Raw genomic sequence first — 17,630 nt, 5'->3', positions numbered from 1 at the left:
TTGTAGTTTGGGCGGTAGTCAAAAGGACAAACCTAAACAAACATGGCGACGCTGACAGACGTACTTTGGCCTATTTTAGCAGATTTATGGACTATTTTATTTTTTAAAACTTGCACACAGAAGTGCTTTGTGTATTTGAGGACGGGGAAGAAGTCTGTGCTTTTCTCTGTTTGGGTTTTACTTCTTAGCTTTTTCCGCTGTTGTGACACTTTGACCAAACAGATTCAAATATTCGTCATGACGTTCTTTTCCCTACTGCGTTTGGCGAGAGCCTGTCTAGATTGATATTATATAGAACTCCTTAACCTTTTCGATATTATATAGAACTCATCACAGAGTGCAACACACATCAATCTGGCGATAGCCAGGTTAGGACATTATAGACCTTTCCTGTAGTGACGTGTTAAGAACAGCTGCGCAAAGCCTGGTACTGTTATAAAGGTTCTCTCCTATTACTTTTAACATGACAGCAACATAAAAACATTTGTAGATCATGTGTTCCATATAACGAGTAATAATAATGACATATTATGTATTTGTTTATTTCACAGCGATAGTATATTTAAACATTGCCACCAAACAGGTGACCGATGTCATGTACATCGGTCACCTGTCAGCTGTCACCTGCCACAGGCTAATGTCCCTGGTTAGGCTTTTAAAGGTTTTCAAGAGGTTAGTATAATATAGCACTACAAAGTAAGAATAAAAAACACAGTCAAGAATACATAGAAACAAGGCATATCTGTTCACTAAGGTAGTTAATGTTCACACTGTTGATTGTCGTTTTGCCAACATTTCAGTTATTGGAAAAAAGTCTGATTATCCAACTGTGACTTAAGCTCCCGCGCCAAAGTGTGGAGCTTTCACCTAGAACGCTGACTGACCCAGTCAAGTCAGACCTGTTCCCAGTGTGTGTTGGACTCCACCAAGGCTGCCCTTTGTCACTGTCATTGTTTTTATGGATAGAATTTCTTGGCGCAGTCAAAGGTCGGAGAGTGTCAGGTTTGGGGACCACAGGATTCCATCTCTGCTGTTTGCAGACGATGTTGTCCTGATGGCTCCATCAAACCAGGACCTGCAACATGCACTGGGATGGTGAGAATCAGCACCTTCAAATCCGAGGCCATGGTTCTCAACCAGAAAAAGGTGGCTTGCCCTCTCCAGGTGGGTGGGGGGTCCTTGCCCTCTCCAGGTGGGTGGGGTGTCCTTGCCCCAAGTGGAGGAGTTCCAGTATCTTGGGGTCTTGTTCACGAGTGAGGGAAGGATGGAGCGTGAGATTGACAGGCGTATTGGTGCAGCGGCTGCAGTGATGCAGTCGCTGCATCGGACTGGTGTGGTGAAGAAGGAGCTGAGGCGAAAGGCAAAGGTCTCGATTTACTGGTCGGTCTACGTTCTGCCCTCATCTATGGTCATGAGCTTTGGTTAATGACCGAAAGGACAAGATCGCAGATACAAGTGGTTGAAATGAGTTTCCTCCGCCGGGTGGCTGGGCGCTCCCTTAGAGATAGAGTGAGGAGCTCAGTCACATGGGAGGAGCTCAGAGTAGAGCCACTGCTCCTCCATGTTGAGAGGAGCCAGCTAAGGTGGCTTGGGCATCTGTTCTGGATGCCTCCTGGATGCCTCCCTGGGGAGGAAGGAGCAAGCTGCTCTTCCTCTTGACATTGGCCCAGAGATAAAAACTACAGCCAAACTCCATTTGGACCAAACAAAGACTGGCTGAAAATATATGTGCAAAATGATCTTATTTAAGTGTCATACACCCAACCCTTCCTACCCTTCTTATCCCTACTTTTCTTTTCTTTTTTTCTATTCTTCTTTTGTGTGTGTCTTATTTGTTGTAAGTTTTCAAAACCCATTTTTGGTTTTTAAACCAATAAAATCATTATTTAATTTCACACTGTGAATCTCTTCGTTTCCTGAGGTCAGAGGCTGTGCCTCGGGGGCAGCGCAGAGGCAAAGCTGATGAGAAGTGTAGGGCTCTGGGCATGTGCACGGTTGGTGTACCTTGAATCCGAGCCGTGAGAGGGTGAGAGGGTGAGAGGGTGAGAGGGTGAGAGGGTGAGAGGATGAGAGGGTGAGAGGATGAGAGGGTGAGAGGGTGAGAGGGTGAGAGGGTGAGAGGATGAGAGGATGAGAGGATGAGAGGATGAGAGGGTGAGAGGGTGAGAGGGTGAGAGGGTGAGAGGGTGAGAGGGTGAGAGGGTGAGAGGGTGAGAGGGTGAGAGGATGAGAGGGTGAGAGGGTGAGAGGATGAGAGGATGAGAGGGTGAGAGGGTGAGAGGGTGAGAGGGTGAGAGGGTGAGAGGATGAGAGGGTGAGAGGGTGATCACTGTCCGAAGCTGCGGCTCTCTGGCTCACCAGGGCTGATGTCCGCCCTGGCTCGCTGTAAAAAGCGCTGCTTCATTCTCTGCTTGGACTAAACTGGTGGCTGCTGTTACGCTGCCTCGTAACAGACAGCGCCATTTGTGTGGATTCATTGTTTACAACATTTGTGAGCAAATAGAGATTTGAGCGTTAATAAAAATGTGTGTAGCCTATATATTCAGACAAAATGACACCACCAGGAAAAGTTACAGGTCAGATCTGTGGAAAGGTAACCCTGGCAATAGAAGGAATAAATACACTTGTAATTGTAGAACTGCAAGAAAGAATAACTTTCATGCTGTATTGTGGAACAAGTTCATGGAGAAGAGCAGGTGGCCTCAACTAGAAAAGTTACGAAGTGCACCTTTAATCTTAGAGTGTAACTTTTATTTTGAACTGTACCCACTAATACAAAATTTTCTTCTTAATAGAATTTCACGTTTTTTCTATGACCTACTGAAAGCTTAGACTTGATCCATTAGCCCAGACCTGGGTCGGTGGACTTTAATCACGCTGAACCGGATTTAAAGGGGTCCTGTCCGAGTGCAACCAAGAGCCGGGCCAGGTTTCTCAGGTCTCAAATTGTGGACTATTTCCTCCAAAGTGGTTCTCCATGAGTTGACTCAACCGTGAGCTGTTAATGCCCTGATAGGATAGACTTTCAAATAGAGGAGTTAAGATAGTTTTGGAAGTGCTTAGATAATGAATGTATTTGAAGACTCAGAAAAACATTGCATTTTTAAAGGAAAAAAATTAAGTTTTTGATCTTTTAGCTAGTTCCATCATCAAAAACATACATAGACTGTTTACTCTGTGGGGACAAACAAGTGGTTGTAGTGTACAAGAGAGTATGCAAGGTTTTCAAACAACATATTATATTTTTGTATTATAATTTGATAATTTCAAGCATTTTTGTAAAACATTGTGCACAATCCAGTAGCAAGAATACAGGCAAAAAGAAGAAATCATGTTTTGGTTAATCTTTTGGTAATTTTGCTTAATGAAAACAAAACATCACCTTCTTTAACTAGTATCCTTTTTGCTTTCATTTGAAGTTATACATGTGAAAAACACAAACATGGCCCAAATCTAATTGGACAGCTAAATGGTTGTGCTGAATTGTCTTCCTTATAATCTCTTGGCCTGATTGCCATTTGGGGATTTTCCTTTGTCAATAATGTCACTCTAGCATTGATGTAGTCATTAGGTTATAGCTGTGTTAGCAATACAGAAGAACGCTAGCAAGAAGAGCTGAGGTAAGACCAGTTTGCCAATTACTTGTGACTTATAAATGTATACAATCAAGTGTACTTTGACACAAAATACACCAACAATCAAGGACTGGACTGACATTATAATGGACATTAGACTGTGGGCAAAGCAGGACACTTGTTTGGGTTCAGTTGTGTGTTAGTTTTTATTGTGGAATGTCTTTTGCATTATGTCTGTCATTCTCTCTCTGGTCTTGTTTTGTTTGCTTTTTCGAGTTTGTATATATTTTTTGTTCAATGTTCCTATAAAGTTGAAAAAAAAGAAAAACTTAATTATAAAAAAAAGAAAAAGAATCAAATGTTCTTCTCCATGTCAATAATGGATAAAGCGTGTTAACCCAGCTCAGACCAGTGCATAATGTTGTTGTTTTCTTGGGCAAGACACTTTCTTCACCCACCTTGTCTACGTGGTGTATGAGTGAGTGATTAGTGGTGGTCAAGGGGGCTGATGATTGGCAGATGCTGTGTGTACACCCCTGGACAGTTGCGCTTTCAGAAGTAGCTTAATACCATTGTGTGTGGAGTGAATGAGCATGGTGCTGAATGAACATGGTGCGTGAGAGGCTTTTGAGCTCAGGATGGAACGTCAAAAAGTGATCGTTATTAGCTAAATCAGCCATTTTTGCAGACGCTTGTGTACCAGTGTAAATAACAGCCATATAGAAGTAAGGTTCTTCCGTTACCAATGGTGGTATCGGCAAAAGCTCCAATACTACACATTGTTTAGGTATCGCCTCTGTTCTGGCTGTAAACTAATGCTGTGACTAACACCAAGACCAGGTAAAATACAGACTGTAGCGACTCAGCAGATGCTAAAAACACTCACATTGACATAAAAGACAATTGTGTTACCTCTTTGAAGCCTTCATTTGGCCTTTTTTGAGTGAAAGCTGAACTCTGCCCTGACAGCAGCGCTAATGCAGTCTTTGTTTACTCTGCATAATAATTAGCCATGTGCTCTGAGGATGAGCATCTTTTTACAGGCCTCATTGTTGTTTTGACCCTAAACACCAGTTGTGGAAAGGGACTAAGTCAAAGTATTGAAATCTGCACAATTCTTCATGAAGATTACCACATTAGTTCTCAAAATGTCTGAAATACAGACTTCATACTTTCATTTCATACTATGATCCAGCCTAGTTATTTTTTTTATTTTTTTTTTATTTTTTTAATCTCTAGTCAAATTGAGACCTTTAGTTTGCGTTTTCAGCCACTGTGACGCAGTATGTGGTATTGAAGTGGTGTCGTATCAGTATCTGCAACAAGGTTAGAAAGAAGTGAACAAAAGAGCGGTAGTACAACCCTTTTAAGCAGTTGGATCACTACTAATAAATACTTTTATCATTGTTCAGTGCCCGAACGAACAATAAGGTTAGCCCGAGCTCTATATTGTCTGTTTGGTGGTCAATTCTTTTGTGGTCATTCTCAGAAAAACACCAAATTCCTCTCTGTCCATCATCAAATGGTCTATCAAAAGGTAGATTTATCCCCTTAACTAACATGCCATTTATTTATCCCAAAATATATAGGCCTTCCAGCTTTTCCTGATTCAAATCTGTTTAGGTTGGGCCATAATACACAAGGCATTTGTCGTCATTTTTACTACCACATTTAAAACTGTCTCTGTGTGCGCCGTTTGCAAACCGCAGCATAAAGACGCCATTGACAACAAAATGCAAATTCTACAGTGGTCTAACCGGGGGCCCACAAATGAGACGCTTTTCTGTCCAAAACAAGGGCTAGATTTTGATGCTAATGCCACCCACAAATACTAATTAAGCAAGCTGGGTGTGCTAACAGAATCCATCCATCCATCCATCTTCTGCCGCTTTATCCGGGGCCGGGTCGCGGGGGCAGCAGTCTGAGCAGGGACTCCCAGACTTCCTTCTCCCCAGACACTTCCTCTAACTCCTCCGGGGGGATCCCGAGGCGTTCCCAGGCCAGCCGAGAGACATAGTCTCTCCAGCGTGTCCTGGGTCTTCCCCGGGGCCTCTTCCCGGTGGGACATGCCTGAAACACCTCCCGAGGGAGGCGCCCAGGAGGCATCCGGAACAGATGCCCGAGCCACCTCAGCTGGCTCCTCTCGACGTGGAGGAGCAGCGGCTCTACTCCGAGCTCCCTCCGTGTGGCCGAGCTCCTCACCTTATCTCTAAGGGAGCGCCTGGCCACACGGCGGAGGAAACTCATTTCGACCGCTTGTATCCGCGATCTTGTTCTTTCGGTCACTACCCAAAGCTCATGACCATAGGTGAGGGTAGGAACGTAGACCGACCGGTAAATCGAGAGCTTTGCCTTTCGGCTCAGCTCCCTCTTCACCACAACGGTCCGATGCAGCGACTGCATCACTGCAGCCGCTGCACCGATCCGCCTGTCGATCTCACGCTCCATCCTTCCCTCACTCGTGAACAAGACCCCGAGATACTTAAACTCCTCCACTTGGGGCAAGGACACCCCACCCACCTCGAGAGGGCAAGCCACCTTTTTCCGGTCGAGAACCATGGCCTCGGATTTGGAGGTGCTGATTTTCATCCCAGCCGCTTCACACTCGGCTGCAAACCGTCCCAGTGCATGTTGCAGGTCCGGGTTTGATGGAGCCATCAGGACAACATCGTCTGCAAACAGCAGAGATGAGACCCTGTGGTCCCCAAACCAGACACCCTCCGACCCCTGACTGCGCCTAGAAATTCTGTCCATAAAAATTATGAACAGAACCGGTGACAAAGGGCAGCCCTGGCGGAGTCCAACATGCACTAGGAACAGGTCTGACTTACTGCCGGCAATGCGAACACAGCTCCTGCTCCGGTCATACAGGGACCGGACAGCCCTGAGCAAAGGGCCCCGGACCCCGTACTCCCGAAGCACCCCCCAAAGGACACCCCGAGGGACACGGTCGAAAGCCTTCTCCAGATCCACAAAGCACATGTAGACTGGTTGGGCAAACTCCCATGAACCCTCGAGCACCCGATGGAGGGTATAGAGCTGGTCCAGTGTTCCACGACCGGGACGAAAACCACTCTGCTCCTCCTGAATCCGAGGTTCGACTATCGGTCGGATTCTCCTCTCCAGTACCTTGGAATAGACCTTACCTGGGAGGCTGAGGAGTGTGATCCCTCTGTAGTTGGAACACACCCTCCGGTCCCCCTTCTTGAACAGAGGGACCACCACCCCGGTCTGCCAGTCCAGAGGCACGGTCCCCGAACGCCACGCGATGTTGCAGAGACGTGTCAACCAAGACAGTCCTACAACATCCAGATACTTTAGGTACTCAGGGCGGATCTCATCCACCCCCGGAGCCCTGCCACCGAGGAGTTTGCGAACAACCTCAGTGACTTCAGCTTGGGTGATGGATGAGCCAGCCTCCGAGTCCCCGGTCTCTACTTCCTCTTCGGAAGACGTGACTGAGGGATTAAGGAGATCCTCAAAGTATTCCTTCCACCGTCCGACGACATCCCCAGTCGAGGTCAGCAGGCCTCCACCCGCACCGTAAACGGTGTTGGTGAGACACTGCTTCCCCCTCCTGAGGCGCCGGACGGTTTGCCAGAATTTCTTTGGTGCCGACCGATAGTCCTCCTCCATGGCCTCCCCGAACTCCTCCCAGGCCCAGGTTTTTGCCTCTGCGACAGCACGAGCCGCGGCTCGCTTGGCCTGCCGATACCCCTCGATGACCTCCGGAGACCTACAAGCCAGAGTGGCCTGATAGGCCTCCTTCTTCAGTCTGACGGCATCCCTTACTTCCGGTGTCCACCACCGGGTTCGGGGGTTGCCGCCACGACAGGCACCGGAGACCTTGCGACCACAGCTCCGCGCAGCCGCATCAACAATGGAGGCGGAGAACATGGTCCACTCGGACTCAATGTCCCCAGCCTCCCCCGGGACATGGGAGAAGCTCTCCCGGAGGTGCGAGTTGAATACCCTACTGACAGAGGGCTCCACTAGACGTTCCCAACAGACCCTCACAATGCGCTTGGGTCTGCCAAGTCTGTCCGGCTTCCTCCTCCGCCAGCGGATCCAACTCACCACCAGGTGGTGATCGGTTGACAACTCTGCCCCTCTCTTCACCCGAGTGTCCAAGACACGCGGCCGGAGGTCTGATGACACGACAACAAAGTCGATCATTGACCTCCGGCCTAGGGTGTCCTGGTGCCATGTGCACTGATGAACACCCTTGTGCTTGAACATGGTGTTCGTTATGGACAATCCGTGGCTAGCACAGAAGTCCAATAACTGAACACCGCTCGGGTTCAGATCGGGGAAGCCGTTCTTCCCGATCACCCCTCTCCAGGTGTCACTGTCATTGCCCACGTGGGCGTTGAAGTCCCCCAGTAGAACAACGGAGTCCCCGGTCGGTGCACTGTCCAGTACCCCTCCCAAGGACTCCAAGAAGGCCGGGTACTCTGCACTGCTGTTCGGCCCGTAGGCCGCCACAACAGTGAGAGACCTGTCCCCCACCCGAAGGCGGAGGGACGCGACCCTCTCGTTCACCGGGGTAAACTCCAACACGTGGCGGCTGAGCTGAGGGGCTATCAGCAAGCCCACACCAGCCCGTCGCCTCTCCCCGCGGGCAACACCAGAGAAGTGGAGCGTCCAGCCCCTCTCGAGGAGATGGGTTCCAGAGCCCAAACTGTGCGTGGAGGTGAGGCCGACTATATCTAGTCGGTATCGCTCAACCTCCCGCACAAGCTCAGGCTCTTTCCCCCCCAGCGAGGTGACATTCCATGTCCCCAGAGTTAGTCTCTGTGTCTGGAGATCTGGTCGCCGAGGCCCCTGCCGTCGACTGCCGCCCAGATCTCTCTGCACCGGCCCCTTATGGATCCTCCTGCGGGTGGTGGGCCCACGGGAGGGCGGCCCCACGTCGCTCTTTCGGGCTGTGCCCGGCCGGGCCCCGTGCTAACAGAATGCTAATGCTAAAAACAGGCTAGAATTTATGTTGTGGTGAACACTTTGGGTGTGTGGTTGTAAATGTCTTAGCTAAAAAAGTGGCAACATTATTGGCCAAATTCTGGGCATTTTGGTTTCTAGGCTGGCGGCATGGCGGCAGAGTGGTTAGCATTCCTGCCCCATAGCTAGTTGTGGTCTGTCTGTGTTGACTTTGCATGTTCTCTCCCAACCTAAAAAATGCACAGTAGTCTAATCTTTCGGCTAGGTCCTGATCCTTTCTCAGATCTGGTCCCCGGCTCCTGACAAGTTTAACTCAGAGACACTGAAGGATTGGTCCAGATTAGGGGTGGGCACTGAGCAGGATTACAAAAACGAACAACAAGATTGTGTTATTCTATTACAGGTGATTTCATTGCTAAAAAAGTCTTTGGAAAAAACATGTATTCTCACTATGAGCGGCTCACCCCTCCACAGACTTTAAATTGGTGGTTTTGGTCAAATGCCTTAAAGCCGCTTCTTTTCGCTGTTGTATTTACTAGTCATTTCCCCATTATATTTAATAGGTCCCTGCAGGTTTAGGCATGCCAATTCTGTATGTTTGACACTTTTACATGCTGAATCTGAATTATACAAGAACATTAACTGTGTCTCCAACCACCGACAGAGAAAGAATTTGTTTACAAAGTACGTAAATCTTCTCCTGAAGTGGAGCTGAACCGTGCTGGCACCATGGTTGGTCTGGCGAAATAATAAAGAGTTTGTTTTTTATATATAAAATCAAATTTACTGTACCATTGTTGTTGTAGAGTGGACCTTAAAAATACATTTTACTCAATTCAGGCCTTAAATGTTGGTTGCTTTTTCATTCTCGATTTGGTCTTTTATTTAGTTTTAGTTCAGATCTTGACATGTTTTGATATAATTGATATTGAGTCAGGTTTGGTCTAGGTTTTTTTTCCATTTAGTCCTAGTAAAGTTTTTGGTCATCGAGTCCTAGTTTAATCCTGGTTCAGTCCATGTCTTCCTATTAGAACAATAGGAGATGACAAATTAATTGTAATCCTAGACCACATACTTATTCTTAAATCCTTGCAAGTTCACCACAACTTGATGCTGTACATTATCTCAAGCAACACATCTCAAAACTACCAATGCAGTGGTGTCCTTCCTCTTGATTTTAGTGACCACTGTCCTATTGCGTGTGTGCGGAACACAAAATGTATTAAATCCAAATCAAGTGTAACTGTTAAAAGGTTAAAATAAGCATTTTAATGAACAAGCATTTCTGTTTGATCTGTTCTATAGTGACATTGGTTTTACCACTAGTATTCCAGAACCTAACTCAGGGTTAGGCTGTTTCATTAATACGTTTAATGATATTACTGATAAACATGATAGATAGAGGGTCAGAGTCAGGGTCACATATAAGAATAATCCCTGGTTCTGTCCAGACATGGCTGCATTATCTCGAGAGCCTGACAAAGCCTGGGCAGAAGCCATGGCAACCAAATCAGCAGCAGATTGGCAGCAGTTTTGTCATAAGCACAATAAATATGTCTACTGTTCGTCAAGCCAAAGCATCTTACTACGTCAATACTTTCACTGAATCACAGGGCAATTCTGCTCAATTTGACCAAACAGTTAAATCCTTATTGCTAAATTCTGCTCCCTCTTTACCAAATGTAATGATAAAAGATCAAATTAGTCTGACAATTAAATCATTTTTGATGATGCTGCTCCATTTGTTGCTGTGTGTCCCAATACACAAGAATAGGACTGATGATAAAGTATTTTCCCTTAACCCCTTTACACAGTATGAGGTTTTAAATATGTTGCTCTCTACAGATCCAAAAAAGTCCCCTGACGCTGACACCCTCAAACCTAGTTTCTATTTACAATTTACATACACTCAATTGGGCATAATCTAAAACACAGGAGCATCCACTTGTATGCAGATGATGTGCTTCTATGTGCAAAGGCACTTTCTCCAGCCCAAGTCATTCGAAATATTCAAGTGGATTTTCATTCCATCCAACAAAATAATGTTCATTTAAGATGGTTAATGAATTAATTAATGTAAAACAAAATGTATGTTGTCCTCCAAAAGACGCGCTAGTGACTACCTTCAATGGTAATATGACTGAACAAGTACTACTACTGCAAATACTTGGGCATCTGGATCGATGATAAACTCTCCTTCAACAAACATACAAGAGCTAACAAATAATCTTAAAAAAATAGTTAATCCAGGTTACATTTCTTTCAGTTCTAGATTTCGGTGATATTATATATATGCATTCTACAGCAACAGCCTTAAAACCTCCGAACTAAGTTTATCAAGGTTCATTACAGGAGAACTCACCACTGTGATTTATACTCTAAAGTAGAATGGCAATCATTGGATGCAAGAAGAGAACAGCACTGCCTTAAAGCTCTCATTGGGAAGTTTGCCTGATTATTTCACAAGTTTGCTGAAGATCAGATCAGGTATTCGCCAATTAAGATCAAAGGGCATTTTTATTTCTCACAGAGTCAATACGGAGCTTGGTAATAAGGCTTTCAGGAACATTTCTCCCGATCTATGAAACGTATCTGTATATCTTGTGTTTGTTTGTATAAGTTTTAATTGTGTAGATGTTTTCATGTGTTAACAGGGTGCTCTTGAAAACAATAGCTTGCTCTCAAGGGCCCTCCCTGTACAATTTGAATCCACTTTAATCTTCAAAATAGCTCCAAAAGATGAGCTGCTGCAGGTTTAGAAAAAAATGAATAAAACTGGCCTCGAACCAGTCACTTAATGTCACAAAGCTATTTTAAAATGCAATGACCTCATTTTGAACAACAGGCTTCATTTTATTTTTAAAGATTTTGTGCCTGTAGGCTTTATTGACAGGAAACTAGTGTGAAATGAGGGATGGGAGGAAAGAACATGCAGTAAATAGTCAGTGTCCGAATACACGTGGCGCAGTAATAATTGTGCTGGTCTATAACATTTCAGAGTCATTTTATCATTTCTACTGTCCAGCCATTTTGTGATCAAATTCAATCCACATTTTTTACACATTATCTTCATATTTTATTTCTTTTTCTCACCCGCCTACACAATATGTCCTATAGAGTTAACACCTGCCCACACATCTCAGCAATGGTCTGAACTGCATGGGAATAATGTATTTTCCTTGTTTTTTTCTTTTTACGCCTTATTTATTGCAGACAAACATTATCCTTTTATTTCACTACACTGACAATGTTTTCACAATAGTTCAAAGGTCTCATATTTGTAGTAAAAAATGTAGATAATGTGTAGTTTATACTTTACATTCAATTTGATTTATTTCGTGTTACATGTCCTAAGAATACATGGTTAAATAGCCCCATTTTTGCTCCAAGTGAACATGAAGTTTAAGATTCACTATGTAACCTTTCTGATAGGAAGTCCGCCACCTGCTTGTATCCATGGAGATGTTCTTGCTTTGCCTGTAATGATCCAAAATATGGCATTAATCTTGCATTTATTCAATTCAGGGCGTTTTCATCGGTCAAAAACCTTGAAAAACAACCATTCTTACTGACAGCGGGCTCCACAGAGCTAACCTGTAACTAGGCCTTGTGACATCACCTGCTTCTCTCCATGGCAGACCCTCCACCAGAAAAGTTACCTAGTGCACCTTTAAATGTTCGAATTGATTGAAAAACCTTATAATGTTATGATAAATACATTGCGGTTATGCGTGTAAGGATGACAAAAGCTCCATTCAAGTATATTTTAAATTGGGAAAACCCCTCAAGATTTAATATCCTTTCCTTCAAGAACAAAATTGAAACCAACAGATTTTTAATATCAATCGCAAAGAGAGAAATAACATGTTTTATTAGTTTTTCTCAGGTATTATTGCTATTTATAAAGAGAACAAAGCTACACCTTGAAGTAAATGGTCCTTTTTTAAAGATTTTTCATTCAACGTGAACCCTGCATGACATTGTATCTATTACTCACTGTGCGCTATCATTTAAGGACACATAATATGCTAAATTGACTTTTTGTATGTAGCTTATTCATGCCTGTTTCATTTATACCGCACAAGGTCCTCTTCCTCTGAGCCTCAGAAATATGTGACATCAAATGTAGAGATCCAGAGGTCGCCTGTGCTGTTTTTAATTCCATAAATCATCACCATACTCGTTCTGAAGATCTTTTGCTGTCAAATCATGTTCATTACAATTGTATGTTTGTATTAGCATGTCAGGTTTAATTCCCACTGTTGCCAGTTGATTGCATGCTAACACCAAATCTAGATGAGGGAATGCAAACTGAAAGTAATGTGTGTTTTGTATACATAGGCATTGTTTTAATTGTAAAGCAAGAGGTTCCAAAGCAAAAACACTCAAAAGCATGTTTTAAGGCCATAATGGTGCAAATAATAATGTGTTCAATAAAGTTAGTCATTTTTCTTACTACAGATTAAAGCATCATGATCTATGTAGTTCCTTGGGCTGCTTTAGTGAATAATAAATAATACACAAAGTCATATACATTAGACTTTAGATATTGCAGTATCACAATATAATGGTAATTATCCCTACATTTAAGAGTCAGGAGCAAATCAAATATAATTTTGGTTTAAGACAATATGACAAGATTCCTGATTAAGGAATATACATAATTGAGACTTGATATGGTTGTTTCTTGGACCGTTAAATCCCTATATTGTATTTATATATATTTTTTCTTCTTTTTTTCTTGTTTAGGGCCGTTGCACGAGAGAAAACTGCAAGTACCTCCACCCTCCAGCTCACCTCAAAACTCAACTGGAAATAAACGGACGGAACAACCTGATCCAGCAGAAGACCGCAGCGGCCATGTTGGCTCAACAGATGCAGTTCATGATCCCAGGAACCACCATGCAGCCCATGGTGAGGGAGAGCAAAGCACTCTGGGAAACAACAAACATTAGAGTAGACTGAGTAGAATGTGGTGTCCCTCGCTCATAGTCTGGATCATTATAAGAATCTTCCTAAGGGAAATCTAGAAATATTTACCTGATCATTTTTTAGGCTTAATATATATTGCATGTACCTTTTGGCTCCAGTAATTGGGAATGTTTTCATATATTTATGTACAATTATAGTCTATATAACATTTGAGTTATTTAAGGTCGTAAATTGTTATTATTGATACCATAACTAACTGTTTTGTTTGCTCTTTTATTATTGCTTTTTTAATTATATGAACAATTTAGAAAAGTGTTTAGTGGAATTATCCAGGTTTAGGATTATTGTTTCAGTAGCATAAGGTAGTTCAATATTATTGTTTGTTGTGAGAACGTTCTGTAGCAATATCAAACTTCAAAATGTGTTATGATGATACACAAACATGTTGCGTGACTTTTTCCTGATACATATATATTGTGTCATACAAGGTGAAAGATCACAGATGTTTAGCTTCAAATACTAAATGTTTTATATTACCCATGGGTTTGTGAGTGATCCATCTTTTGAATAGTGAAAAGTACTCTAAATACCACCTAACGTTATATACAGGAAGTTGAAACCCATGAATGCATACACTTTTAAAATGTAAACAATTGGTGTATACATCAGTTGCCGTCTTTGTACAAATTTAGCTTTTAGTGAATTCTAGAAATGTCAATAAGAAGACTTTTTTTTTGCAGTTAAATGACCAAATGTTAATTGTTATGGTAATACCCTGTTGTAAGAGTAAGTACTGATATTCTTTTCTCCATCTCTCCTCCTCAGACGTTTCCAATGGGACAGACTCTTGGTTCGGGCGGTGGTCTGAGTTACACCCCTTACATCACCCCCATGTCCCACAGTGTGAGCCTGATGCCTTCAGACCTGCTCCCCTCGGCCCCCGTGATGGTCCCAGGCAGCCCCTCGGTCTCTGTGGGGACTGGGAACTCAACCGGACAGAAACTACTACGCACCGACAAACTAGAGGTGATTTAGATGAGCTTTAGTCTCGGTTTAGACCTGGTTTAGTCATGTTAGATTCTGGTTTTGTCAAGGTTTAGACCTGGCTTAATATTGATTTTGTTTAGTCTTCTTTCAGTCCAGTTTAGACTTTTAATCCTAGTTTTGTCCTTGTTCAGTCCTAGTTTAGACCTGTTTTAAGATTTGGTTTTGACTTGATTTAGTTCTGGTTTAAGCCCTATTTCCAAGAGATTAGTTTTACCAAGGAAATTGTAATATTGAAATCACACAGGATTTTTTTTAACAGATTGTATTCCTGCAATAGCCAACTGACCACCACACTGGAATGTGATAATAACCTTTCATTTTATTCATGTTGCGTGTTTTTAGCATTAGTACCTGTGTTTTAGTGTCAAACGTTTGTTCTTTGCTACGTTGTTGCGATCAGAATGCCATCTATGTTTTAGTCCTGGTGTAGTCTTAACCTAATCCATGAAAAATGTATTCATTAACCAAGTGGAAATTACCATACCTCATCCCAAAACATCTTCTAATGTCGTTCACACCGTGCTATAAGGGCCGCTCTTCACTGTAATGAAACCTGCTTCACCATTGACACTTCCATTTATTTTATTTACTGCACAGAACAAGCTTATCTCAAATGACCTCCAGGTAATACAGCTTTTAGTAAAGGTCCTGCAGGTTTAATTAAAGGTGGAAGGGGATTTTTATGGGCAATATAGTGACATCGCACCTTTCTAATTTATTTAGCTAATGTACACAAGACATCTTATTTAGCTAATGTGAACATCAACAGTAGCACTGTAGGAAAAATCTACTCCACTGTATTGGCTTTTAAATATCCCCAATTCAAGGGTTCAGAATGTTCCACAACACAGCATTAAACTTGTCTATCTTCATGAAGACAAGTTTAGTTTAGAATTTATGTTTGTTTTTCTTGGGTTCTTTTGAGCAAGAACACTTGTAATTGAATTCAAGATTCAAGGAAAAATCATTATTGTTCCACGAGAGGAAAGTAGTTTTGCAGCATCACTCAACATAAAAATCAAGACACAAAGCACAATTAGGGAATGTCTCAATGACCCAAAAAAGGTGCCTTTACAAAAACGGATTCAGTGCAAGTGCCATACGTCAATGTTCCAGTGCTATGTGCCATTAAGGTTCTTCACAGCTATAGGAATAAACTAAGTTTCCAGCCTCTTTGTCCTGCACCAGGAGCTCTGTATCACCTCCCTTAGGGCAAAAGTTCAAACTGAGCCTGAGAGGATGGTCCTGAGAGCTAGCTTTTCTCTTTAACTGCCTCCTAATGGCTGAGCCTGCTGTTCCCAGAGATCTTAACACTTTGACCAAATGGCCAAGTAGATTTTGTTTATCAAGGAGAGGGTACCAAACCAAGTTAAAATCGATTCAATAAAAGCTAAAACAAAGCGAAAAAGCGAAAGCCAAGAACCATATCCTTAGTTTTTCTTTTTTACATTTAATTGTAAAAAGGAGGCATCACACACACCACTTCACAAGATCATTGAGGACCGGCACCTTGATCCTGCTCGTCCCCTGACAGAAGACTGACAATGACATGATCTGCATAGAGAATGTACAGGAGCGGAGATAGACAGCAGCCCTGAGGGGCACCCATGGAGGTAACGGCAGCCTCAGATATAGCTGTCATAAAATCAGATCACCAAATTCAAATTAAGATTAAAATCAGAAGTCAGTCTCCCGACAAAAAGGGCTGGATGGTGTTGAAATCACTGCCTAACCTGTATGCAAACTGCAGCAAGACGGCTTCTTTAGTTATTTTATCAAAGCTTTTCTTGACAAATGAGCTTAATGAAACCGGCCAAAAGTCATTCAATGATTTAGAATGTTGCCAAATTTGGGGAACTCACTTTTTGAATGAGGATAAATTGAAAATGTCCTGAAAGAAATGGCACAATTGGTCAGCACATGTCCTTAACAATTGCCCAGTTTTTGTCAGGCACCGGGCTCTTCGATTTTGTGGCCTTTAACATTTGAGCATTTACATCACCCTCATTAAAGACAGTTTTTAATTTAAGCAACAACTCCTTTATGTCCCTGGAGAACAATTGATTGTGGTTTAGGGGTACATAAGATGGTGGGCATGATTGATGGGTGGATTAGCGAATCAGGGACTCGCATATCATCTGTATCAAAACAAACATGGCTGCTTTCGAGGGAAAAAATATCACAGGAATGAAAAACATCACGAATTTCTGTGGAATCAATGAGCAAAGAACAAAACACTGTTCATCTGAAGTGAGAGAAGTTTGAGTTTGTTCTAAATGATAGATGACCAATGAACTGCTCCGTTTCACCAGCGTAACGGAAATAAATGCATCTGATTGCAAGAAATAAGATGGCAAATTGAAACATAAGAAGGGTGACATCAAATCTTTTAAGAATTCATTAGCTGAGACTTCATGAAACAAAATTTTGGTTATTTTTTGTATTTTGATTTAATATAATTGCAATATGTTATTATAGCTGGTGAGCCACTGTATTGCCTTTTAAACTGTTCACATTTTAATTTTATGATATGGGATAATCAACCGTCATAGTGCTTATTTGGGACATACAATACAAAATGTTTAAGTGTTAAATTATATAACATACATCACCGGAGCTGCAGAAATCTTTGGTTGAATCTCCAATGACTCTTTGTCTCTTTGGGGAATTGGACAAAAACAAACATGAGTGGATCAGAGTAGGCAGCTGGTCTATCTCTGTGGACTCTGGGTTGGTTTGAGCGAGCCTGGGTTTGTTGCTAAGTGAGAAAAACACGCCCACACATCACCTCTCGCTCCAGGCTGCATCATTATTATTGTTTATCTGTCTAATGTGCTCAAAACCCCCCCTTTTATCCATTCAATCTTTAATAATTACAGCGCTTTTTTTAATTTAGCACACGAGGTTAGCTTGAGGGCAGCGTTTAAATCAATACAAAGTCAAAGATACAAAGATAATCTTGGTAAATGCGGCAAAGTAAAACCTGATAATAACAACAACAAAATAGGACTTTTCAACTAGGGATGTAACAATTTGCAAATCTCAGAGTACAATATTATTACAATATTAATTTTGCTGTATGAAATTTATTGCAATATATGGGAGAAGCAAACTAAATTGTAGACATTATGCTTTCCT

The 17,630-nt window shown here is 42.6% G+C and overlaps 1 protein-coding gene across 11 annotated transcripts in view; it reads left to right on the top strand.

Moving 5' to 3' along the window:
* Window positions 1-17,630, top strand: part of mbnl2 (muscleblind-like splicing regulator 2) — an 81,703-nt gene that overhangs the window by 42,349 nt on the left and 21,724 nt on the right. For all 11 annotated transcript variants that reach the window (XM_072442483.1, XM_072442884.1, XM_072442569.1 and 8 more), the window contains exons 3-4: window positions 13,263-13,427; window positions 14,271-14,471. In XM_072442483.1, coding sequence (XP_072298584.1) covers window positions 13,263-13,427; window positions 14,271-14,471 — 366 coding nt within the window. The remainder of the gene's footprint in view (window positions 1-13,262; window positions 13,428-14,270; window positions 14,472-17,630) is intronic.

This window comes from Eucyclogobius newberryi, unplaced genomic scaffold (genome assembly GCF_026437365.1).
Source record: "Eucyclogobius newberryi isolate DKJ021-1_F unplaced genomic scaffold, fEucNew1.0.hap1 SCAF_1, whole genome shotgun sequence".
Lineage (NCBI taxonomy): Eukaryota > Metazoa > Chordata > Actinopteri > Gobiiformes > Gobiidae > Eucyclogobius > Eucyclogobius newberryi.
Note: the sequence above shows the minus strand (reverse complement) of the source record. Positions and strands in the feature narration are given on the sequence as shown.